The 25,143-nt window shown below is 36.6% G+C and overlaps 3 protein-coding genes across 9 annotated transcripts; 2 read left to right on the top strand and 1 right to left on the bottom strand.

Annotated features, from left to right (window-relative positions):
* Nucleotides 1-337: 337 nt before the first annotated feature.
* mmp11a (matrix metallopeptidase 11a) lies at nucleotides 338-14,868 on the top strand. Of its 4 annotated transcripts, none has more exons than XM_079466871.1 (9): nucleotides 338-2,036; nucleotides 2,805-2,930; nucleotides 8,907-9,151; nucleotides 10,988-11,131; nucleotides 11,508-11,641; nucleotides 11,788-12,005; nucleotides 12,328-12,532; nucleotides 13,526-13,789; nucleotides 13,871-14,868. In XM_079466871.1, exons 2-9 carry the CDS (start codon nucleotides 2,820-2,822, stop codon nucleotides 13,987-13,989), a joined length of 1,440 nt encoding a protein of 479 aa, XP_079322997.1. In that variant the 5' UTR covers nucleotides 338-2,036; nucleotides 2,805-2,819; the 3' UTR covers nucleotides 13,990-14,868. The 4 variants fall into 4 exon arrangements, with proteins under 4 accessions (XP_079322997.1, XP_079322995.1, XP_079322996.1 ...); XM_079466869.1 differs by having other exon boundaries at nucleotides 1,897-2,036; nucleotides 13,890-14,821; XM_079466870.1 differs by lacking the exon at nucleotides 338-2,036 and adding an exon at nucleotides 2,407-2,429.
* A 2,091-nt stretch (nucleotides 14,869-16,959) lies between these two features.
* Nucleotides 16,960-20,751, top strand: derl3 (derlin 3). Its single transcript, XM_079467554.1, has 7 exons — nucleotides 16,960-17,290; nucleotides 17,650-17,715; nucleotides 17,811-17,884; nucleotides 18,081-18,174; nucleotides 19,046-19,241; nucleotides 19,326-19,416; nucleotides 19,520-20,751. Exons 1-7 carry the CDS (start codon nucleotides 17,201-17,203, stop codon nucleotides 19,668-19,670), a joined length of 762 nt encoding a protein of 253 aa, XP_079323680.1. The 5' UTR covers nucleotides 16,960-17,200; the 3' UTR covers nucleotides 19,671-20,751.
* smarcb1a (SWI/SNF related BAF chromatin remodeling complex subunit B1a) lies at nucleotides 20,651-24,896 on the bottom strand. Of its 4 annotated transcripts, none has more exons than XM_079467551.1 (9): nucleotides 24,727-24,896; nucleotides 24,268-24,379; nucleotides 24,014-24,122; nucleotides 23,766-23,903; nucleotides 23,442-23,569; nucleotides 23,157-23,323; nucleotides 22,710-22,900; nucleotides 21,207-21,338; nucleotides 20,651-21,070 (listed from the first exon to the last, which is right to left on the bottom strand). In XM_079467551.1, the coding sequence occupies exons 1-9, from the start codon at nucleotides 24,805-24,807 to the stop codon at nucleotides 21,031-21,033; spliced, it is 1,098 nt and encodes a 365-aa protein (XP_079323677.1). In that variant the 5' UTR covers nucleotides 24,808-24,896; the 3' UTR covers nucleotides 20,651-21,030. The 4 variants fall into 4 exon arrangements, with proteins under 4 accessions (XP_079323677.1, XP_079323676.1, XP_079323678.1 ...); XM_079467550.1 differs by having other exon boundaries at nucleotides 24,014-24,143; nucleotides 24,727-24,866; XM_079467552.1 differs by lacking the exon at nucleotides 24,727-24,896 and adding an exon at nucleotides 24,546-24,712 and having other exon boundaries at nucleotides 24,014-24,143.
* Nucleotides 24,897-25,143: the final 247 nt, after the last annotated feature.

Raw genomic sequence — 25,143 nt, 5'->3', positions numbered from 1 at the left:
GTCCTTATAATACACAAAATGATTTACCTTGAACAAAATCTGGTTACTTTGTGTAGTTGAGTATATAGAGCGACTGAATGATCCTCTTATTATCCATCTGAACACAACCTCAGTTTTTCTAAGATATAGCTTTATTAAAAACACCCATAAAAACATATGAAAAAAACATATTATACATATGACAAATTTAGCTACATAATCTTATTTTTAGTAAACAACAATTTCTTTGGTTAACTGCAATTGTTAGTATTTTCTGGGTTTTTATTTGAGTTGTTAATCAATTCAGTCAAATATAAAATGCAAGCCTGTTTTTAATCCTGTTGAATGTTTTTATTTATGTAGCTAAAACATCTGCATAATTTTTTCTTTTAAGTTCAATCCATCTTATTTCAAAATCCATGTCCTAACATTATGTTTTTGTTGTGTATTAAAAAGTCTTTATTTATATTGATGTAATGTGAAACATGTAAAATAACCAAGTTATCGTTTTTGTGTAAGATTAATTTAGATTTATCATTTATAAGTAAGCATTTGGCCACATGATGGCGCAAGAGGACTCTATTTTGGATTGGCTTTCACTTGAATTGCCTTCAAGCAGGTCAATAATTCTATTTCAATCAGGTGGCAGGATCCTCTTAACCAAAGTAATTTATCCAGTTAATTAAGCAAATGGGTATGCTTGCTGAAGATGTTTTTACCAAATTAAACATTGGGCTACCAGTGGACACACAAAATCCATCCATGCCAATAATTAAATCATGCGCTATATCATCAAATAAGTATGTGCTTAGGGGCTCTTAGCACATACTTATGTGCATCAGATGCACATTGAAATTATGTAAATTGCCCTGTTAAATCATAGTTTTCTAAAACCATTATGAAGATTTGCCAGAAGTTTTATGCTCCGTCTCCTGATCTGCTTTATGTTATGGGAAAAATGACTCAAGGGTCACAAGAGAGCTTGGAGTGAACACAGTGTAGATTTGAAGGGTGGATTATTGTTGCTTTGCTGTAATGGCTGTATACACCCTTGATACATGATAAAATGACACACCCTCAATTTAGATAAGGGAGTTTTGAAATCACACTGCGTATTTTATTCTGTTTTACTCTCTTACAACCATAATCTGTTCTGTTTATGCTATAATTTATGCATTTTGATTTTGGTTATCGTCGGTGCTGGAAATGGCCATGGTTCACCGGGGAGATTCCAGTTGGGGATACAGGCTTTACTTTTTTAAATATAGATGCATAAACTCCTATACTGTAGTGTGCATATAGTGTTTGGAGCCTACATGGATAAAAGATGAACATCTTCTATATTTTAAAGTGGAACTCACATTTCTCCCAATTTCCAGCCCTGATAGCCACCGCTTAAAAACTGTGCAATTGTAAAATAGGGCAAAGTGGGTACAGTAACCAATCCAATGGTTAAAGAGAGGTAAGTGGGGTTTGAGACTTTTTGCAAAACTGGTTTGAGTTTAGAGGCATGTGGCTCAACATTACAGCAGACATTTGGATTTAAAAATCAAACTTAAAAAGTTTGTGCTTGGCTGATATTGTTTAGCTGATACTTATATGTTATTTTGCTTTAAGAGACAAGCAATGTGTTGTTAGGTTTGGTAACAATTATGTTGTCTAAGCAAGCACATGTTTAATATAGGTCTGTGTCCAAAAGGATTGGCATTTTAATTTGTTTAAAAAATCATTGTTGATAGTTAAATGACTTATAATAACACCCCCGACAGTGAACATTAAACACAAACGTCATGTCGTTTGAAAGTAACTTTTTCATCAAACTGCTGTTTATAATTTCACCAACCATCTGTTGTATGGTGGTGCTTTAAATCCAATTATGAGTTCCATTCCTTTTTTATTTTCCTTCACATCATCCCATTGGTTTTCTATTAGTGGTCAGATTTTGATCAGGTGAAGTAATTGCATTCATATCTTCCCAAAGTTGTAACTTTTTGGGTTTCCTGTTTTTCTGTTCTAGTCTGATCTGGGGAAAATCCAACATGAACTAATTTATCCAGGTGAGCTTTCCTGGGGATAACTTACACCCAACACCTTTATATGTCAAATAACCACAGTGTGTATCTACATGCATTGGACAATTGCATTTGAGCATATGAGTAAGTGAAAATGCATTACCGCTTTCTCTAGCCAAGGATGACAATGTTGCTCTTGCATAAACATTTTAGGTGACGCAGTAAAAAAATAAATGAGCCTTGAATCCATGGCTTGCCAGAGAAGAGAAAAACAACATCTGAACCCAATGGCTTTAAAAAAGTGAAGCCTGTTTTGTGTTTCCCGGCACCTGCAGTTTTGGTACACCCACTACCGAGTTCAAAAGCAATGTAGCCCTCAACTTGAACGCACACTGTTTCACATTATGTATAATGACAGACCTGGTAGATTGTTCTATGGTATAATAAGTTACTTATATAAATGTGATAATACAGTTATCTAGACGATTTATTGCGGTAAAATCCTTGAACACCTTAATGTTGGTAAATAATTTAATTCAAAATTGAAGTTTGGAAAATCTAAAGCTCATTTGTACACGGAATTGTAAAAAATTGGGATAAGCAGTTGCGCGCACACACCGCTGAGTCAAAAGTCACGTGGTACCGGGCAATATTGTTACTCCGTCCCATCAGAGAAAGGTGTAGAGGAAAGGGAACAAAGCAATCATTGCATATCAAAACTGCAGGCTTTGGAGCTGCAGTTGTTCCAAGCATTGCATGATTACTTTATACCCCAAGTCCACAACCTTCTGACGGATTTCCACTTTTACGCAGGAGGTTAGCAGAAGGATGCGGGTCTCCGCGCTTCTGCCAGGCGCTTTTCTTCTGCATGCTCTCCTGGCCGTGAGATGCGCGCCTTTGCACGGGGGACCAGGGCTGATAAAACACAAAAAACCCACGGTGAGCATAATATAAATAATTACATTTTATTGGCATATTTATTGCATTTCATTTTAGCTTTCATTTTTGTTGGCGTTTAACCTCAAAGTTTTAATCGTAACGTTTCACCTTTCTATTTTTGCGCATTCTAAATTTCATTTTGTTTATGCTGGCCAGAGCTGTATGAACAACAATGAGATCGTTGTAGCGTTTCACTATTGGCACAGACTGCGTTAAACAGAATTACATCATCATAACTAAAAAAGTGAAAACGGCTGAAAGATCCGTGACCACGAGCCAGAACCTGTGACATTTAGTTCTGGTTTTGTAAGCAATGGAAATTTACTCTAATACAATATTTTTCTTTGCCTAATGTACCATAGTTAAAGTTTGTGACAGTTTTGAACAGCTATTCGTAACAGAATGACATAAATCAACTTATGGTCAGTCTGAAAAGAGAATAACAGACTGAATGTATGAGTCTACAATGACTACTAAACCGTATTTTTACAATTTGTTTTCTGTTTACAAAAGTTTGAGGGATTGTGCAGGCATGGGCAAATTTGACTGTGACACACACACACACACACACACACAGACTCACGCCTGCACTAGAGAGAATTTGGGGAATGTGATAATCTACTCACAGAAACAGCACTTTTATTCCTGTTATGATTGTTTTGGCCCCACGCTTTGACTCTCAGGCACGTCCACCGCTTGTCAGCCGTGATATTCAAAGTGCTTTGTTCACACTGGATTCTGAGCCCCTTCACATCCCATTCTGTGCACATTGGCCATTTAGGTTAATCTGTACGATTTAGGTTAATTTGTGAAGTTTAATAACTACACAATATAGTGTGAGTCACTTTGGTTAATGTTTGATGCCTGACTATAAGCACAAAAATAATCAAGTATTTATTACTTTATTTACCTGTTTTCAATCTCTTTGGAACGGCATGCCGCCAAGGAAAACAAGAAAATAACGGACATAGATTTCTGTCAATACACATACTGTAAATATTTGGTAAATATTGTTTTTTAAATGCTTTGTAAAAAAAGAATGCCTTGGAAATTTGACAAGGTCTAATAAGCTTCCTGCATGAACTGATATGCTAAATTGTGCCTGTAACTCAAACAACCTTATGGTTTATGTTTTTCAAAGAGTACTGTAATCCAAGGTTTATAGGTCAGCTGACTCACTCACCCTCACTGAGGAGGAAACATTTTTGTTGACTGTTTGAAAGGGTCAGTCAATCAAAGAATAACGTTACTGCAAACATGGCTGCATACTGTATTAGGAATAGGGCTGTGTATTGGCAAGGGCCTCACGATACGATACATATCACGATAGATGGGTCCCGATACAATATATCACAATACATTCGATACGATACAAACGTTCGATATATTGCAATCATTTGTTTTAAATAAATACGAATTAAGAGTGAGCTAAAAATACATGTTGGTGTGTACAATCTAGTATTCTGGTATGTTCATCACATTATAGTGATAACTCTGCAGACACAAAATATTCCATAAAATTTTATTAACAAAGCTATTTATAAGAGGTATTTGTCATCTTGCTTACACAGTGTTACTGAACAGCGAACAAATGTTTAAAGTGCATATTTAGTCATTAAAATTTTTAATGCAAAATCCACAAAAACGTATTTTTTTCAGTATATTGTTAATAAAAAACAAAGTACATTAAAATCTATTCATAAAACTGAAATTGTCAGTATGACTCTCTTTTATATACCACTCCACCAGTGCAGTTTTCAGTAACTCCGCAATGTTTATGCCAGTATTGCGCGTGTCTGTGGTTGTGATGTAATCCTAACATACGATGCATTGCAAGTCAGGGTCACTCGCTTTACCGAGCTAAGGGATTTTTTTACCTCTTCGTAAATCCCGGGTACTTCTACGTCCGTTTGTTATGTGCCTGCGAATCGGAATCACATAACACAGCTAGTGTTCACCATATGCCCGAAGCCGGGGTTTTCAACCACACTGTCGCAAATCCTTACAAATAAAATACACCACCGACTCTGTTATTTTCTTTGCACGAGCTAAGATATACGGAAGCTTGTTGGTGATATTATATGAATGAATCTACTTTACGCCATTTGCTTTCTCGCACCCGCTTACTTTTGAGACATTGTCCGTATGACAGCGAATCACAGCGACATCAACAGGAACGGAAAAAATGGTTATGCGATGAAACGTCATTTTGAATCCATTCAAAACATGACTTATTTAAGGTATCGACACTATAGGTTGGACTATCGATACACTATCGTGAAAAAAATTATCGCAATAGTTAGCTGTATCGATAATTTTGCACAGCCCTAGGAATATGTGTGTTTGTGTGAGAAACACAACATTCCAAAGGTGCCAAAACTCTCAAACATAAAACTATGAAACATTCACAATTGATTGTGATTTAGGAATCTGAAATGTATGCTGCTGAGGATAAAGTTTCATTTAGCACTGATGAATCCACTGTATCTGAGTTTACTTGAAAGTAATTCTTACTCCTCTTTAATCCCGTGATAAAATATTCTTCAGTGGCAAGTCAGCCACATCTTCTAAAATATTTATTTCTCTAAATTGCAAGGTTTTATTCTGTCGGTGTAAGTATTACCCTTCCTATCTGATGTCTGTATTTGATTAAGCATTGACCCAAAACGTTGATCCTGTTTGCTAACATCCACAATGTATTTTCATTTGAACACTTTAGCTGAATTAAGGGTTTACAACGGTGTCATACTTCATCATATTTTTCAACACAATCCTTTTTTTAAACAGTAATAATTTAAAACTTATTTTATCAACTCTAACTCTAAGTTCTAATCTGTTGATCTGTAGCCTGCATTAAAGTACCTTTTATGCAGGCTTTTAAGATTACATTTATATGATTGATAAGAACATGGAAATCTGTGCTAAAAAGAAAAAGGCCTGCACAAATGATGACAGACTTTTTATTTTGTGTGAGCCATACCTTTATTTGCAATGATCCTTGTGATTTACTTAAATCTGACTGTAAATTCTGGAGAAGGATACATATGGGACAATGGTACCGGTCAATGAGAGAGAGAGACTGGGAGAGGCAGGGGCGAGCAGGCCCTGGAAGGGGACGTGGGAGCTCTAGGCAGAATCAGTCAGGGTTGTTCATTGTGAGAGTAAAGCTCAATCACAGTGCTCACGTTTAACCACATGTGAAAGGATACAGGAACGTCTGACTCCTGGAGCTTATCGTTGAATCATAGATTAAATTGAATGTGCTGACTCAAAATATTTCCAATATTATAAAAGGAGAAAACATTGTTGGCCAGATTTCAGACTCTCTGATACAAGTTTTACTCTGCCCGTCTGATGTCTACAAACATGATTAAACTTTGATCCCACGCTCTGCCAGCTCTGGAAGGTATTTTAAGTTTATGGATCAGACAGCTCACATTATTCTCACATATTCTTAAATTCACATTCACTATTTCTAGACATTTTTATCAGACAAAGTGCAAATCGGTGCTTTAATCTCATCAGAGTATTTTGGAGATTGCATTTTGGCAGAGGATCAAGACACCTTGGGCAACGGTTTCTCTGTAGAACGGTTACTACACCCATTCAAATAAAATAGAGAACTATTGTGTCACCATCATCCCCTTATGCATAGTATGGACACATGTGTCCCAACTTGCCTTCTGTGTTTGGAAAAGTGGACCAAACATATGCTCTGAACTGGAGCATTGAAAACTGGCATTGTGAGTTAACAATGGGAAACCACCTCATCTTTTTGTGCGTGTGTGTGTGATTTCAGGGTAATTGCAGATCTCTTTCAGTGATAGGTCAGAATGCATGATGCAGTCGGATGTTATTGTTGGATAAACAACTGAGAACATAACAACTTGAATAAGCATCTGGCTCGATCTTTGGCAACGTTTAGAAGCCAGTTCGATTAATGTAATTAGACTGAGCGAACATGTAAGTGTAAGTGTCACACATTAAAACTAAACTGTGTTTCACAAAATAATGAATGCATACATTGAATATATATCTATCTGAACGTTTGTGCGGCTTTCTTAGCCTTTTCTAAACGTATTCAATGTTTCATCATTTACTCACCCTCAAAGAAGGATGTTAGCATTTGACAAATCTGGGGTACCATTGAATACCATAGGAAACATATTGTATTTCTTATTGTTCTGTTGAACACAAAATAAGATATTTTGAAGAATGTAGAACGGCAAACAATTCTGGCGCACTTTTGACTACTATTGTTATTTCTCCTACTATGTTAGTCAATGGTGGCCAAGAACTGTTTGGTTACAATCATTCTTCCAAATATCTTTCTCCGCTTTTTGTCAGAACAAAGAAATATATACAGATTTGGAACAACTTGAGGGCGAATAAATAATGATGATTATTGTGCTCATCTAAGTGTGTATTAAGTATAAATGCACTCAGCAATGCGTATAATGTACTTCAAAACACTACAGAATATTACAGCAAACCATGCGTTTGAAATCAGCATGCAGCTTGGAACTCTATCTACTCACATAGGCACATTCCATGATACCTGCTGGGCATTGTCTCCAATATAGCAGCTCAGCCTCATGCATGAAAAGTCACCGACTGCATGCCTGGGAGAGAGACACGGGGTCACAGAGGGGAAACTTTTTTTGCAAACGTCCTAAACGTTATATAATATTGTAAAGCAGGAAAGGAAATAACAAGGGTGCCTCAAGGTTGTCAGAACTGTTTTCACCTATAGTCTTATGAAAGTCATAATACATATACAATTTAGAATGTATATGTAATATCACACAGTAAGAGTTCAAGTTACAACATAGAGTTACAAAGTTAAAAACGAACATTAAAGGGATAGTTTTCCCAATTACAATTCTGTAGTAATTTACTCACCCTCAAGTTGTTCGAAACCTGTATGCATTTCTTTGTTCTGTTGAATACAGAGAAAGATATTTGGAAGAAAGAATGTTAGCAACTAGTTCTGGGGTACCACTGACTACCATAGTAGCGAAAATTATTGGATATGTTTTCTGTTGTATTGCAAAAGAAGACATTTTGCAAGCAGATAAAGGGCACTTTTGATTACCATTGTAATTTTTCCTACTGGTATTGTCAATGGTGGCCAAGAATTGTTTGGTTACAAGCATTCTTCAAAATATCTGTCTTTGTGTTCCTCAGAAAAAAAGAAATTTATACAGATTTGGAACAACTTGAGGGTGAGAAAATAATGAAATTTTTGGGGGAAATCTCCTTTTAAGACTTTTTTTTTCAAGTGGATCGAAATAAAGAGATTTTAATTATTACACTACAGAATAGTGCAGAAAACCATGCGTTTGAAATTGTCTTATTTTTGGATGACCTATCCTTTTAAGGTGGTTTTCTTCAAATGGGTTAAAGGTGAGCCATGCAAATAAAAAACGAAACATCCTGAAGTTTAAAGCATCTATAAATCCCTCAGAATTATGCCAAAGAGCTCTACAGTTTCGCCCACGGCATTTTCTTTCTGCATTTAACGCCCATGTTAATGAACAGCCATTTCCTCCTAAGGTAGTTTGGGGACACTACATCCGCTATCATATTCCTCATGTAAGCACAGCAAATAACATCAACAATGGAAAACCCAGAGATGATTCATATTTTTTCAATCATATTTTGATGGTAAGGTTTGTTTGTTTTTATTTACAGTTTCTTAATGTGCATTATGTGTGTTATAATGAGCTTTGCATTGCCAGAGGGCTCCGTTTATTGAAAACATTTCCTTGTCCATTTACATAACTTTTTTCATCTGATGCCAATTGTTGTTTATTTAAGACAAGAATCCTCACACTGATCACATAGAGGTAAAGTTTTAACCCTGGTTGTTTTAAGTGATTTTTATATCCTTGTGTAAGGTCATGATCTTTATACTTTGGTCATCGTATTAACCCAGCAGGATGATTTATTTAGATCTTCCATTTTCCACCGCAGGGTTGGTCACAGCATCCCCATTCTCACTATGAGAAGAAGAGAGGCAAAGCATCCCACCCTCAGGACACCTTTAAACCAGCATGGCCGAAGGGTGAAGCACAACTTAGGAACAGCTCCTCAGGGCCAATGCGCTGCGGGGTTCCAGACTATCCCGACCAGAGAGAGGTGCATCTCAGCAGACGGCATCGGCAAAAACGATTCGTGATTTTTGGAGGACGCTGGCCCAAAACCGACCTGACATACAAGTAAGGATTTAAAGGGACACACTCTCTATGATTGTTAAAGACAATGTCCGAAAATCCACACATTTGTCTGATTTTTAATTCCCACGCGAACAGAAAGTAGCTCCTCTGTTCTTTAAAACTGCAAACAGCGATCTGTTCACCTTCTAGTCCTAGAGAAGCGGAAGTGCAGGATGATATCATAAAAACTGTTGATTCTGAATAGATATTGTACAGTTGATTCTTTATAGTTGAATAATTTCATGTTATATTCAATTATATATCAATTATATATTTCCATATGTTCACTACCAATGACATTTCTTTAGTTTCAGTTTTTTCAACTCTTTGATCATTCAGCAGATATGTTCATGAGCCATACATTAGCTGATTGCAACCCCTGCATGAGCCATACATTTGCTGATTGCAACCCCAAAACCATGTATGAGGAAAATAAAAACAAGCTTTTTCCATTCATTGCAACAAAAGAACCAGTCTTTCCCCTATTGTACGTGCAGATTGCACCTGCCTCTGTCTTTTGTCTGATCTTATCTAAAACAGGCAGTTTATGCGCAGGAATGCAGGGCTACCATCTGTGTGAAAGACGTAATCAGCCATGTTTATACCTAAATCTGTTCACAGGCAGCACAGTGTGCATGCAACTGGTGGAAGGTCCTTTATTTCTGTGGTCTTATTTGTAATATTTTCATTGAACATTAGACTAGAACAGAGCAATACGATTAGGGAAATATCAGTTTGCTGTTATGAAAAAATATGTCAAAGGTTAGAACGTAAAGTAACATGCAGTTTTATTTTTAAACAGAGATGGCGATAAAGAAAAAAATGATTTATAAAGGTTTGTTAAAATCCACAACAGATATACAGCAGATAATCGATATAATAAACTGTAAAACAATAAATGTTTGTTTAATTTAAAAAAACTGGCAGCCTTAAAATGTTGAATTAATTCAACTTAAAAAATATTAGTTAACACAACAAGTTGGCAACCAGGTTACTTATGGTTTTTTATGTTACCCTAACAAATATTCTCTTATAGTCAATAATATTTGCAGTGCCATACACAAAAACCTTCTTTTAGAGCAATACAACTTTCTAGCACTACACAAAAGCCATAATAAAATTCATCCAACAGAGCAACTAAATTGAAATGTCAAACGAATAACTTTATGACTTAATTATGTGAAATAAAATGTGAAATGACACTGATAGAGGAACTAGACTATTATACCTCTTGTAAAATGGTATAGACAAAACAGGAGTTAGGTGTTGTTTAAAAAAAGCTGGAGGGAATAAATTCAGACACATTCCACAACAGATGTGTTGGCCCTATAATAAAGCTTGGCTTCCTTCATTAAAATGTGCATTTCTGATTTAAGTAATACAGCAGCTGCTCACTTGTGCCAACGGTATGTTGATTGATAAAAATAAGTATTTAAATAATGTATAATTAGATGCTCACATTTGTATAAATGTCTACAATCAATTGCATAATTGCTCTCAAATTGTACATTTCGGAAGATCCAGAACAGTCTGATCCAGTGTCTGATGTTAAATCCCCACAGGGAGAATGTTGCTCCTATCAAAGAACTGGGTCACGAAGCTGTGGATTTTATAAGCCAAAATTCCTCCAAAACCGCATTCTCATTATACTCATAAAACGGCCAATCAGCACACATTAAGATATCAGGCTAGGTGATCACCAGACGAATGTCTATGGGGATGAATAATGCAGATTAATCACTCTGGTGGTCTATGATGTGGGCTTGTGTTGGCTGGTGGTCTAATGATGTGTTTATGTGGAGATGACCTTGTGCTTTTGTTTCTCACATGTGTGTTCAGAATCCAGCGTTTCCCGTGGCAGATGAGTGAGAATAAAGTGAGGCGGGTATTAAAGGAAGCTCTTAAAGTCTGGAGTGATGTCACACCCCTCACCTTCACTGAGGTCATTAACCAAGATGCTGACTTTGTCATTGACTTCACAAGGTAACATAAAACTTTGTGGTGAAGAATTAGGGATTATGACAAGACGTTCAAAGTCTTTTTCTTCAGTTGATTTCTTCCTAAACAATTTACATGAATTACAGTAAACATTACTATATATACTATGTATACAATATAGAGAGCATATACTATATGTACAGTATATTTCTTTTTTTATTATATTTAGAGTTGTCAAAAACGATTCATCGTGATGAATTGATTCCAAAATAAATCTTTGTTATAATATATTTGTGTACTTTTATATATATGTTTGTGTATGTTATTTAAATCTAAGTTTATATTATGTATAAATATGACAGCCCTGACAGCCCTAATTATATTTTAATGTACTACATTACATTACATTTTCCTATATTAGGTACTGGCATGGTGATAATTTGCCATTTGATGGACCTGGTGGCATCCTGGCTCACGCTTTTTTCCCAAGGACACACCGAGAAGGAGACATCCATTTTGACTATGATGAGTCTTGGACAGTGGGCAATGAACTTGGTAAGTTTTAAGGTCAGAACAGTCACTTACTGTCTTGACGCACTGCACTGCCTGCCACAGATGATGACACAAATCATCAACAATAACAACATCACACAGATTCTGTGATCCAGTGAACGTTTCAAATATTTATTCATTTAACACAGGAACAGACCTTCTGCAGGTGGCAGCTCATGAGTTTGGTCACGTATTGGGTCTGCAGCACTCCATGGAGCCTGGAGCCATCATGTCTCCATTTTATAGCTTCTCCTATCCCCTGCAGCTCAGCGAGGATGACAAAAAAGGCATCCAATATCTCTACGGACCCCGGCCGCAAGCCTCGCCACAAATCCCTATAGAAACCAATGAGATTATCTCCAGTGCAGTGAGTAAATGCATGTTCTTGCACTTCAAATACATGCATATGACTATGCATATGATTTTGGAGAACATTATATATTTAAATGCACAGTAACAGTGACACTATGTCTTTTACTCCTGTTTACAAAAATCGAAATTAGAAGGGAAAAACTAGTTTGACGATGAATTTAAAATTAAACAGAAAATATTGGTCGTTTTTTAACCTTATTAAAACCCTTAAACTTATGAGAAAAGATGTGAACTTTCATTCAGTATATGAGTACGGTTCCCTTCATTCGCCTTAACTTTCAGTTTTTCCCCTCCCGTCTCTCCATCACTGTTTATAGCCTGACGCCTGTCACACAGACTTTGATGCTGTGTCTATAATCCGTGGGGAACTGTTCTTCTTCAAGGCCAACTATGCCTGGCGCATCAGGGAGGGCCGTCTGCAGGCGGGATACCCTGCCCTGGCATCCAGACACTGGAGGGGCATTCCAGAGAACATTGAGGCCGCCTACGAAGACAAAAAGGGCAATATCTGGTTCTTTGAAGGTTGGTGAATGGAGCACCGGTGGCTGACTGTGGTGATTTGTTGTTGAAGGACAAGATCTGACAGGCTTGCTTATATACATATCAATGGTGATGGGTGGTGCGGTACTTCCCCTTGACCCATATCTGAAGAATTCTGCTTTCTGCCTAATTCAGGGCATGATAAAACATGAACACATAGAACACATACCACCAAAAACAGACATTTACACGTGCATTGTGCTGTACAGTACACAGCATTGTATACAAAATATTCAAGTCGGTCTTGAATTGGCAGAGAATGGAGCTAGCTATGTGAAGGTTGTATATATATATTAAACATATACCTAAAATGCATTTTAAGTTGTTTTGCATAGATTCAAATGTTTTATTTTAGGCAATTCATATTTCAAGAAAAAATTATAGAGACTTTAAACATATCCCAGACATGAATACTTATTTGATTTGTATGTTAAACAACCTTTTGAAAGTTAAACAAGCTTTTTTGCATTTAGAATTGCCTATAAATCAGTCTAGTGCAAATTGCTAAACTTCACCTTTTTCACCACATGATGGCGCGCTTGTAATGATAACGCCTGTTATGGACATCATTTCAATGTATTTTTTAGTTACTATGGAAAAGCATAAACAAAAATGAGAAACAAACTGAGCTGTTCAGTATTAAAGGGATAGTTCACCCGATCACCTGAATCACCTTCATGCCATTTCAATCAAACCTATAACTTTGTGCAGAACACAAAATAAGATATTTAGAAGAACATTGATAACCAAACAGCAATGGCCCTCATAGACTTCCATTGTATGGAAACAAAAACACTGAGACATTTCTCAAAATATCTTCTTTGTGTTTCAAGGAATAAAGAGTCATATACAATTTTTGAACCATGAGGGCGAATAAATTATGTTTATTTTTGGTTGAGCTATCCCTTTAAATAGCCTACTTTTTATCACAGATTTGTGACTGATTATTTATAAGCTTCTCTGTTCTTTTGTAAGGTTCCAACTACTGGGTATTTGATGCAGAACACAGGATTGCAGGTCCAGACAATCTAGAGACTTTAGGTCTTCCCAACACACACATTCAGGCAGTATTGCGCTTAAAGGAGCACCACGGTCACCAAACATACTTCTTCAAGTCTGGAAGGTACTGGCGTTTGGATCAAGAGGAGAACGGAGTGGATGCAGACTACCCACGCAGCATCAAGCAGGATTGGTGGGGTGTCCCTGATGACATTGATGCCGCCTTTCAGGATGCCCATGGTATGTGGAATTTTTATGTATTAATGATTATACAAATTCCTTAATAAAAACACGCTCAATCATCTGTTGCATACTATACAGGTTATGCAATCTTTATCAGTCGCAGACAGTACTGGAAGTTTGATCCACTTCAGCGCAAGGTTCTGGAGGGTTACCCACGATATGTTGGACAGGATTTCTTTGGATGCAGCATGCCATAAACTCAGGAAGCTTTCAGTTTTCTTCACAGTTCTTACACTCTCCGGTCTAAAACAGATCGAAATTATCATTTCCCTAACTGAGCATCAGATTGAACACTTTTTAAAATTTTGTATTAACTTTGTATTAAATTTGTATCGGCTACGTTTTTAAATGAAAATGACAAATGCAGTGTAACCTATGTTTCTGCTTCCCCAAGCATTTATGTGTGTTCTCAGGAAGCATGTCTGAGCTTTATGAACCATGAGCAGCTATGTCTGTGTCATTACTGTGTAAGAAGACATTCACCATGTTGTTGAGGTGCTACACAAGGTGCTAAAATCAGGGATTTTTGAATCAGTTGCAATCTTACTCTTCTGCAGATTAAAAAATGTCCTGCAAGTTGTACTGTAACTTAATATTCAAGAGAAACAGGTTGTTGCAACTGATCGCAGTTACTCTAACATCTTAATTTACTGTGCAGTTTGTATTGATTCATACCACTACCACGTTTTTTGATCCAAATGTTGGGGGATATTTTATCTTTGGTAACGTTTTTTTTAACACAAACTGTTTATGACTGTATGATTAATGTATCTTCAGCAAAACTGACAACAGTGCCGGACACTGATATTCTAAAACATTTTTAGAGGTTTGTTTTTTCATAAATCTTATTGCATTAGATCAGTTTGAAATATATTTTTCCTATGTGCCTTTTTCTTTCTGTTAGCTACAAATATTATATTTTACTTACTTTTCCCTCTCTTTTTCATATTTACTGTGTAAATACTTATACTTAAAAAATATGTGTGTTGTTTGAATATCTGTATTTTGGTACAATTAAAGTCACTATGAAATACAAAATTTAAGTGTTTATTTTTATGGAATAAATTAGTTTTCTTATTCACGATTCATCAATGCAGGTAATTTTTAAATGCATGTGCCTTTTTTTATTGAAGATCAGAACTCTCCACCTCCAAATTTCTTCATTGCATGACTTAAGTCTCGGGATGTGGGTGAGACTTTACTGACTGTCCACGGACAGGCTTCCAACTTTCTACAATCCAATGACATATTAAAGAATTAAATGAAGCCCCGCCCAACATTTTACAAATTCCAAGTCGTTACACAGGTAGATGACAAACCTGTGTTATACGGTTTTACAGCAAACATTTAGAAAACAAAGGTTGCTCCCGAAATCGCATACTTCCATACTATATAGTAGGCGAAAATGAGTATGCGATGTGGATAGTATGTTCGAAACATCAACATGCAAAAACAAAACGGATGGACACACGAGGCTAAAATACACTAGAACCCCGCGTTCCAATTAGCCTACTTTCAGGCCTGGTTTCCCTCTGAGGTTTTTTTCTCCTCCAATGGAGTTTTGGGTTCCTCGCCAACGTTTGCCTGGCCGGGGGGGCTGCTAGAATTTTATAGTCTTATTTAATTAACACTGCATATAGGAATTTATAGTGTGTTTTGACTTGCATAACCTTTCATGTTTTGTAACAATGAAAATTGTAAAAAGCGCTATATAAATAAAGATGACATGACTTGACTTAACTGTCACACACATCAAAATACAGCTCTTCTTTCCATTAGGGTATTTATGCATTCATTATTTCGTATGCAATGTTTACTCCATACATAAATTTGTTAATTTAGTGATGCATCAGTTATATAATTTATCAATGCAGTGGAACCAGTAAATTCCGCCCACTCGCGGTGAGTTGTGGGAAATATCAGCCATTAGTGTGCATTATTCTTGTTTTGAACTTGCAGTTGAAAGAATAACAATAAATTTGAAGTAATGTGTGCATATTCTGCACTTCTAATTTCTACCGGAAGTAGTAGACCATTAGTAGATTGGGGACATGCTAATTCTACTTTCAAATACTATTAGGACGGATAGTGTGCTGATTGCAACGCAATGCAAGACTTTTGATCAGATTTTGCCCAGATTTTCAGTCTGGACTGGTTGCAGAAAGTCTGTGCCAGTCTGCAGATTTGATCAGTTAGTGTGTTTCTATATCTGGATTCTGAAACTTTCAAAAAGTCTGCAAGCTGAGCAACGGTCAAATAAAAAATAAAATCGGAAAACTTTAAGGCGGACGTCCGTTTTTAAGTACCAATAAATTAATTTCTCGCGACTAATTTATGTTACATCAACTCTCACGTGTAGGTTGTTGTTAATACGTCATAGGTCAAAGAGCATACGGTTCACATGCCCATAAAACATGGCGGACGCAGTATGTCCGAAATGTGTTCATACTACTCCCCCGCATACTATATAGAACGTACTGTTTTAACGGCCGATGGGTATTTACTTATTCAAATTCAGTTCTGTCACAGTATGCGATTTCGAACGCAGCCAAACTGTTAAAGTCCCCGTTAACCGGAAGTTGCGATCGTTTTTACTTCCGAATTCTGACACATGTCCGAGTGAAAGAAAATAAGTTTCAAAGGAGAAAATTATTATGTGTTTTGCGCTTTTCACTGCGAATTTATTGGACGTGTAAAAACAACTGTTACATTGATTTTGAAATTAAACTGGCAGCAGACTTCGCGTAGCCAAACCTTCAACGGGTCGTGGGCGTGACGTCTGAGGCTGAAGACTAGCAGCAGACAGTTGAAGAAGGAGATTATGAGTGTACATTAATATTTTAAAAAGAAAATAACCCACATTGATAAGCTATTTACATTTACATTTAGTTACATTAAATTTACATTTAGTCATTTAGCAGATGCACTTAAAGCTATTTACTATAAATGCTGCCATATTTCATGATATTTCACTGCGGTTTTTTTATTATGATTTATATTTATAACAACTTTACCCTTTAAAGTATTTAAGTTGGCAATTTTACTTTCCCAATTCTCCTTTACAGTTGAAATTGATTACAACATTGTTTGTTGTGGGACGGTGCAATCTCATTGGTCCACGGAAGAGCATGAGTCTTTTGCTTAGCACCACGTGGAGGTGCTGAAGTGACCGATCATGTCTAAAACTCTCACTCCACCCATTTAAACTCTGGTTGTCAAACGCAACAACGTCAAGACGAACAAAGATAAACTAACAGAGCACGAAATGGATCTGTATATGCATCGAGTCATGAAAGCTAACTAAATTGAGACTGATCGCTGGTAAGTGTCAATGTTTTGCAATGTGTAGTGTAAATTGACCATACGGAGACATAGTTTAGGTGAAGATTGAAGAAGAGTTTAAAGATCATGGCACACAGCGTGACTCAAGAGTACATGCAGATTCCAGCTGTCACTCGAGCTTACACGACAGCCTGCGTCCTGACTACAGCTGCTGTGGTGAGTGAATGTCGTCTATTGTCATTTGTAAAAAGATTAAAAAGCCGACATCAAAATGAACCAAACTTACAAACGATTTATTATTGCTTTTGGGAATTTGTCAATTTTTTTAAAGAAACGAACATTTTGTCTGAAATAGATGTTTAAGCATTTCTGTGAAGATACACTATTTACATTTAATGTTTTTGCACATTCTCCTCTAGTCTTGTATTTTAATTAAAATGGTTGAATAATGATACAATTATTAGGGAAGATACAGAGTGCTTCACATTTTATGTCAACTACTGTACATGAAAGCCTCAGTGCTGTGCAGTCCAAAAGATCATTTATGTATCATTATTTTGTTTTATGAATTACAGCAACTGGAGTTCATCTCACCCTTTCAACTCTATTTTAACCCTGAACTGATAATACGACGATACCAGGTATGTTCTTAAATGTCATTTTGTATAATACAACTTAAACTATTGAAGAGTTGAAGAGTTTTTATTGTCATGTCTGCTTCATCTCTTTTATGCAGGTTTGGCGACTGATCACAAACTTCTTGTTTTTCGGACCACTTGGATTCAGCTTCTTGTTTAACATGATCTTTTTGTATCCCTTTTTAATCAAAACAAACTTTCACTGTATTGGTTGTCTGTGAAATGTTCAGTGGTTTTCTCAGGAAGCGTGCCTGTATCTCAGATACACACAGAAAAAAAATGTCACACCGTGTCTGGTTTGCATAACAGGCTCTTCTGCAGCTGTGTGCACTGGCTGAAAATGGCAGTTCATGTCCTTGACTAAGCAGATATCGATATTGCCGGATGCTGGAGGAAGGCTCGTTTCGCGGGAGAACCGCAGACTTTGTCTACATGTTCCTATTCGGTGGCATTCTCATGACTGTATCCTTAACTTTTCATCAGTTTCCTGCACATAAATATCTAATTATGTTTTTTAAATAAGCATGGCTTGATATACAAGAGACAATTCACCAAAGAACTGTTTGCTTTCATACAATATTCAAAATATCTTCTTTTGTGTTCAACAGAACAAATACATTTATATTGTATATAGTTTTAGAAAACTCCCAAAAACGTCCTAAAAACGCATCTCTTCCGTCAACACGTCGCTGCTTGATTTATCCTAATTCTTTTCCCTTTCCTTCTTTAAAAAAAAAAAAAAAAAAATTACTAACCTCTCTATTCTTAGCTTTGTATACTGTGCTAGGCTTTAATGGACTAGTTTTGATGCACTTATGTATTTTGTTGCCTATGTTGTTATAATTGCTTCCAATGTTTCCTCATCTGTAAGTCGCTTTGGATAAAAGCGTCTGCTAAATGACTAAATGTAAATGTATTTTTCTTTTGGCGAGCTGTTCCAGGCCTGGGTTGCCAGATGTGCATCACAAAACCAGCTCAATGACCTATCAAAACAAGCCCAGTATCTCAAGCCAAAATATGTTACTCTCATACCTAAAATACATATTTTTTATCACTGTTATTCTTTAAACACATTTCACTGTATAGCATTCATTCACTGTAATTTCATAAACAACTTTATTTTTTATTTAAATTTTTACATAAATCTCACCTTAAGAATGACAGCTGAATAAAAACAACCTACAGCAACAATTTGAAAGCAAGACCTGGCAACCCTGTGCCAAGCAGACAGCTCAAAATTTCAGCAGTTCATGTAAAATGTCAACTAATATGCATATGTGAGCATTTAGTTCAGTATTGCGTCTTTATAATTCTTTAACTCCACTATGTATAGCTCTTTGGTCTGTTTGCCAACCTGTTCTTTTTAGGACAGGCTTTTACCATCATGCTTGTCTATGTGTGGAGTAGAAGAAACCCATACATTCGAATGAATTTCTTTGGCCTGCTCAACTTCCAAGCCCCATTCCTGCCCTGGGTACTCATGGGATTCTCACTGTTACTTGGCAACTCCATTGTTATTGATCTTTTGGGTATGTGAACTTGTTGCCTGTGTCAATCTAATGACACCTTTGTTGCAAAACATTTTTTTATATGGCAGCTATGGTTTCATTTAGGTATTGGTGTAGGACATATCTACTACTTCCTGGAGGATGTATTTCCTAACCAACCAGGAGGCAGAAAACTTCTTGCCACTCCTGTAATTTTGTGAGTATGACCATAAATATTTGAAACCACGTTATATATTTTTTTGTCTTTGTTCATCAATATAAATCAGAAGCTAATAAATCAATAAATTCATTGTCCACAGTCGAGCTATGTTTGATGCACCTCAGGAAGATCCAAATTACTCCCCTCTTCCTGAAGATCAGAGCGAGCCGTTCTCGAATAGGCAAGATATAGAGGAAGAAGATGCAAATCAAGGTCAAAATGAAGAAGATCCTCAACAAGAAGGAAACTAGAATGATATAACAGAGACTGACAGAGCAGGGGTTCATCTGCTTGCTTAATTTGAGGGAGATTATGTCGGTGTCAAGTTCTTTAAACCAGAATGTGTAATAGTTGTTTAAAATCAGTTCTTGTTAAAAGGATTGTGTCATTGGTTGGACTGTGAATCATAGAGATGTCAAAATGACATTTGTAACTAAAACTGTGACATTAGGCCACCTTAGTGCCTTGATGTAATGGATCCCAGTTTTGGATTCCATCCACATCACAAACAAGTATTCCTTTGTTGTTTTGTTCTGCAAGAACAATGGATATCTGTTTTAGTTCACACAATATAGTTTAAACAATAGTATATTTTAATTTTACATCACAAACAAGCTAAAGATAAACTATTTCAGATACTGGATGGTAATTTAAAAAAATAGTTTATCATTTTGGAAGGTAAGATTGGATAGTTAAGAATGTTTTGAGGGGGCATTTTATTGTATCTCTGTTCATACAGAATACTGTTGCAGGAGGAGGCATTCACAAATGTGCAAACTCAAAATGTCAAACTGAACTGCCGACAATACATTTTTCCATGGCCTTTGTTAGTGCAGCACCATGGCAAAATACAAAATGCTTTGTTTCACAGTGGTTAATGTGAATTGTTGTTCTACACCAAAACAAACAGTGGACACATTGGCAAGAAGCTTCACGAGAAATGTTTTTTCTTGCTATTAAACCAACTAAAGAATACTATGCTCTATATATATATACTATAAACTTTTTTTGAATTAAAGTGTTTTTCAGATTGTTGGTTGTTTCTACTCCAAAATAAAATGCTGCTTTTCAAGTTATTCTTATTTAAACATCTAAAGCATCTATTGCTTCCCAGTGTGATACAAATAATTTTGTCTTCCCTTAAGCTTCCATAAGCAGGATGCTTATGTCTGGTTGCCCATAAGGACTTATGCAAGTGTATTTCAATTTAAGTTGCACCCAACAAAAATAAAATCATTCATAATATTTTATTTAAAAGCACATTATGTTTACAAAGTGGCATCTATACACAAAAAAACACAAATAAAGATATCATAAAATACTCTCACCACTCAAAACAGAAACCATCTGTCTCCGAGCAAACAGACACTGGGTAGAGGAAAATGCCATGACACAAGACTTGTGACTAAGCCAGACTGAAGCAGATGTTGCTGTAGTTTAAAGAAAATATTAGGTTGCTCAACTCAAATCTGAATGGAACAAGAGAAAAGGTTAAAGCCTTCAGGACTGGCAAATTAAATGTCTCTGTCTTTATGTCAGTAATGCTGAAATTATTGGCATTTGCTCTTTCTCTCTTTAGTTTTCCATAGTTGTGGGAAAATGCCATTTTCTTCACCATGCTGGGGCTGTGTTTGCAAGTCGCCTCATTCGCCTGAAACACATAAAATACATTGAGAACATACCTTAATTAAGTCTGTGTAAATTTCTTATATGGCTTGTCTGATTGATACACTACTGCTCAGAGGCAAACAAGTCAGTATGTGAGAGGAAATTCGTTCTTGTCATACCTTGTGTTTCTGTCCTGGTCCCTGATTTTCTTCTCCATCTCAGCATCCGTCAGCGTCTCCAGTAATGGGCACCACTGGTCAGCATCACCTGTGTTTCTGATGGCAATCTCTACCGTCGGGAGAGGATTCTCACTGCATAGAAACATACCACAGTCAGAAAAAATAAAGAATAGACTGGCATGACAGACAACAAGACAGATAATCTCAAACATACGTATGACTAAGCTTGCAAACATAGAGACTAAAGGAAGGCTCTCCAATAAGAAATACGTGACCCTTAGAACGAATTTCATAAAGTCACAGACATTAGAAGTCTGAGATTTCCAACTTGGATAAAGTTTACAATGCAACATCAAACTACAACACTTTGACCTCTTTTTTATAAATGAAAAATGCATTCTTAAGTATCAAGGCTGAACAACACAAGATATTTGGTGTAATTTTAATTTAGGGTGAGTCAACCAGTGTCTTTTTAAGCCCTTTTCACACAGAGATCTTGGAAAAAACACTGAAAATGTGTCCAGAAATTGGTCCCGGGATCGTTAGATTTTGTTCAGTCATACTGCCAGTGGTTTTCTGGAGCCTAAATAAAAAATATAACAATGCCACAAAGAAAACATTGGCCAGTATTTTTGTAACAGCCTAACTGCAATACAAAAGGCATGGTATAATAATTTTTCTGCAATATAATGTACAGTAATGTGAGTTTTAAAAAAAAAGTGTATAGTTTTTTTACAACAAATAAAATTTTTTTTTTTAGCATTTCGCTTTTGTAAACCTTTCAGAATAAGGTCACGCAGATTGAATGAAAAACCCATTAATAGGGCCCAAAGCATATTGCACATAATGCTATAAAAACCATAAATAAACACTTAGGTCGGTATATTATCACAATGTTTTTGTTCAAGCACATAAATGTTCAGGTGAAAGTGAAAACTGTGTTTAGAAGCAGACAACACTGTTCTCGCATCCAAGCTTAAGATTGGTGATTAGAACCCTTGCATTCATCGATGATTTAGCTAAAGACAAATAGTAGGCCAATTTATTTAGCTTTAGATTTACTAACGAACAAAAATTACTCGCTTAACAATATTTGTTTTCCTAGACAAATTATTTATGATTTATTATAGATGTGTGTCATCACTGCAAGGCTTTTACGGCATTGTTTCTGCCTTTTGTTCAAACAGGGCGCTTTCCGGGACTGATCCCGTTACTGTTACTAGGTCCCCTTTCCTGAATCAGTTCTCGGATCAATCCTGGATGCTTTTGGGTTCACACAAAAGGCACTTTTACGAAGTCACATAGGGTGTGGGAGGGTGTTTTCATGCTTAAAGTGGTCCAACTGATCTGGTTCCTTAAGTAATTTAGTGTGTGTTGCTGAGTTTATTTCAGTAACCATTTACAAAGCCCAAAACAGTTTGGTCTGCATTTTCACCCAAATATTTCTTATGCTGCAAAAAAAAATGTAACAATGTAAAGATTTGACTATGCATGTATATTTACCTAAAGGCATACGTCCTCTGATGCCAGCTAAGCTGGCCACGAATGCTATATGCAATAGTGGTGACAAACTCTCCCCCAAGGCCCAGCTCAGAGCACAACTTCAGGGCAAACTTCTCAGGAGAATTCTCCTTCTCAGACATGTCCCATTCAAACTGATCAACCAGAGATATGTTCCCAACATGTATATTTAACTGCAGAGGTAAAGACAACAGCAGTGACACATTAGGACAATTATCTCTGTTCCATCCATTCCCCATTCTGCCATTAAACTTCTACAGTGAGGTTTAAAAGTCTGAGAAACTACAAAAGGTGAATATTATATCTACATGCATGACCAAATAATTAAATGGCAATAATGGCAGCTATGATATTTAATTCTAGGAATCAGAAAACTCAAGGAAGCCAATTTTGATGTTGTATTTCACTCATAAAGCTAATGTGCACTACCTTGATGATGACTCTCTGGTCCATCTGCTCATCCAGTATACTGTCTGTAGGGTAGGACTCTATCTGCTGTCTAATGGCTGAAGCAATGGCAGGAACAAAGGTCAGGGGACTCAGGTCCAGATCATCACACAGGATTTCAGCAAACATCTCTGGTGTCATGAGCTTCTCTGTTGGGTCAGGAAAAGGTGAATTTAGACTGCTTTTTTAATGTGATGCAGGACATGGTAAATATTTAAAAGTATAACTTCAATATATTACTAAGCAACCACCTATGGGACAGTTTACCATTCATGTTCCAGGTGAAAGCATCACGCAGCTTCTGCCCGTCAATCTCCATGTCCAGTCGGATGGGCACCAGGATCTCAGACTGAGTGGCATTCTCATGGATGACAGCAGGATCATGATCATCAAAGCTGCAATGCACATTTCCAGAGCACAATTATATCATAACAAAATAATGAAAACAGGAAATTCATCTCAATCAGTGCATTGATTTATTTCCTGACTCTTATGTTATATCTAACAATGTTCTGAGACCGTTGCTTTTTTCTGTTGGCTATGATGATCTGCTTAATAATGTCATGAATCATGGAAAGGCAAGAAAATCACCAGAGGGGGAAGGTCCTCTTTTTGTCACGACCCAGTCGGTTGCGGTTGATCGTGGTGGAGCATGGCACAGCATCCAAGTGGTGGGAACTGTTGGGAAGAGTGGGCACCCACTGGCTGTTTCTTTTGGCTTTCTGCTCCCTGTGAAGAAACCCAAGGGTAGAAAATACATTATATATATGCATTGTGCAAAACTGAAAATGTATTATTTATTAAATTGTAATCACAAGAATGTTAGAGGTTAGAAATACCGGAGATATGCTGGAGGCTCAGTGCTGATGGACACAGCCTTGTACTTCTCGTCATGTCCATCAAATATCTCTTCTACTTCTGAGGCCTTCAGCAGCGTCACACTGGTGGCTAAAGTGGTGTAACCGTGATCTAACACAAAAAATTGCTTATACCGTAAGATAGAAATGATCATGCTGCGAGAGCTTACCTTTAACCTTATAACTCTTCCGATCCTAAATAAAAAGTGTGACGTTACAGTGAAATCGACACTCACCGTGAGACGAAGCTACAATTTTCTTTCTCTCCTCTACTGTTGCTAGTCTTCTTGAAAGTGATGGGTACCGCTTGTACAAAGATCCCCTGAACATACGCAAGAAATTCCCCACCTAAAACAAACAAATAAAATGGAAATGTTTAAGAATGACATTTAACTCATGCAAGTTAACGTTAACTGTCACTACGCTCAATAGAGAGGATGACTAGCAAGGTTCACGTTACTGCAACAGACTTTGACGACAATATGTCAAACAAAATGACATGTAGTCTACCCACCCACTAATCTCGCATTGCACCGATTTATTTTAGGCAATCGTGAAGATAAATCACCAGCACCAACGTTTTTAACGAAAACAAGCTTAGCTAGCTAGCTAGCTGATGTGTTAGCATCTAATAGAAAGCCCATGTGATGCAAACTAAATCACCTTAAAGTGTAATAATACATTAAATAACAAACCTCTGATCCAATCATGTAAAAGTCCCCATCCTCCAGCTGAAATTTAATTGGTTTCTGTCCGTATGTTTTGCTTAAAGCCATGTTGAATTTTAACAAGTTCCGGTGTCATGCGATTTCTGGCGCAGGAAAATGACGTATGCGAGAGCCTCTCGCTTTGTCGCATTTACTGTAACCTTACATGTAATCTGAAGTATATCAATTAATAAGAATATAGCCTATATGAATTCATTATGGATAACTGAGAACCGAGTGCTGATATTAACACGAAAAGCTCTGTGATGCAGAATTAATCCAGACACCAGTCATTAAATAAATAATAAAAGTTAAAAAAATAAGTTTATGTTAATTATGCTTTTCTACTTTGTTTTGCTTTTTGTGTTGTATGTTTTCATTCCCCACTGTTTGTATCTATTTTTT

The sequence above is a fragment of the Barbatula barbatula genome (genome assembly GCF_947034865.1).
Source record: "Barbatula barbatula genome assembly, chromosome: 11".
NCBI lineage: Eukaryota > Metazoa > Chordata > Actinopteri > Cypriniformes > Nemacheilidae > Barbatula > Barbatula barbatula.
Note: the sequence above shows the minus strand (reverse complement) of the source record. Positions and strands in the feature narration are given on the sequence as shown.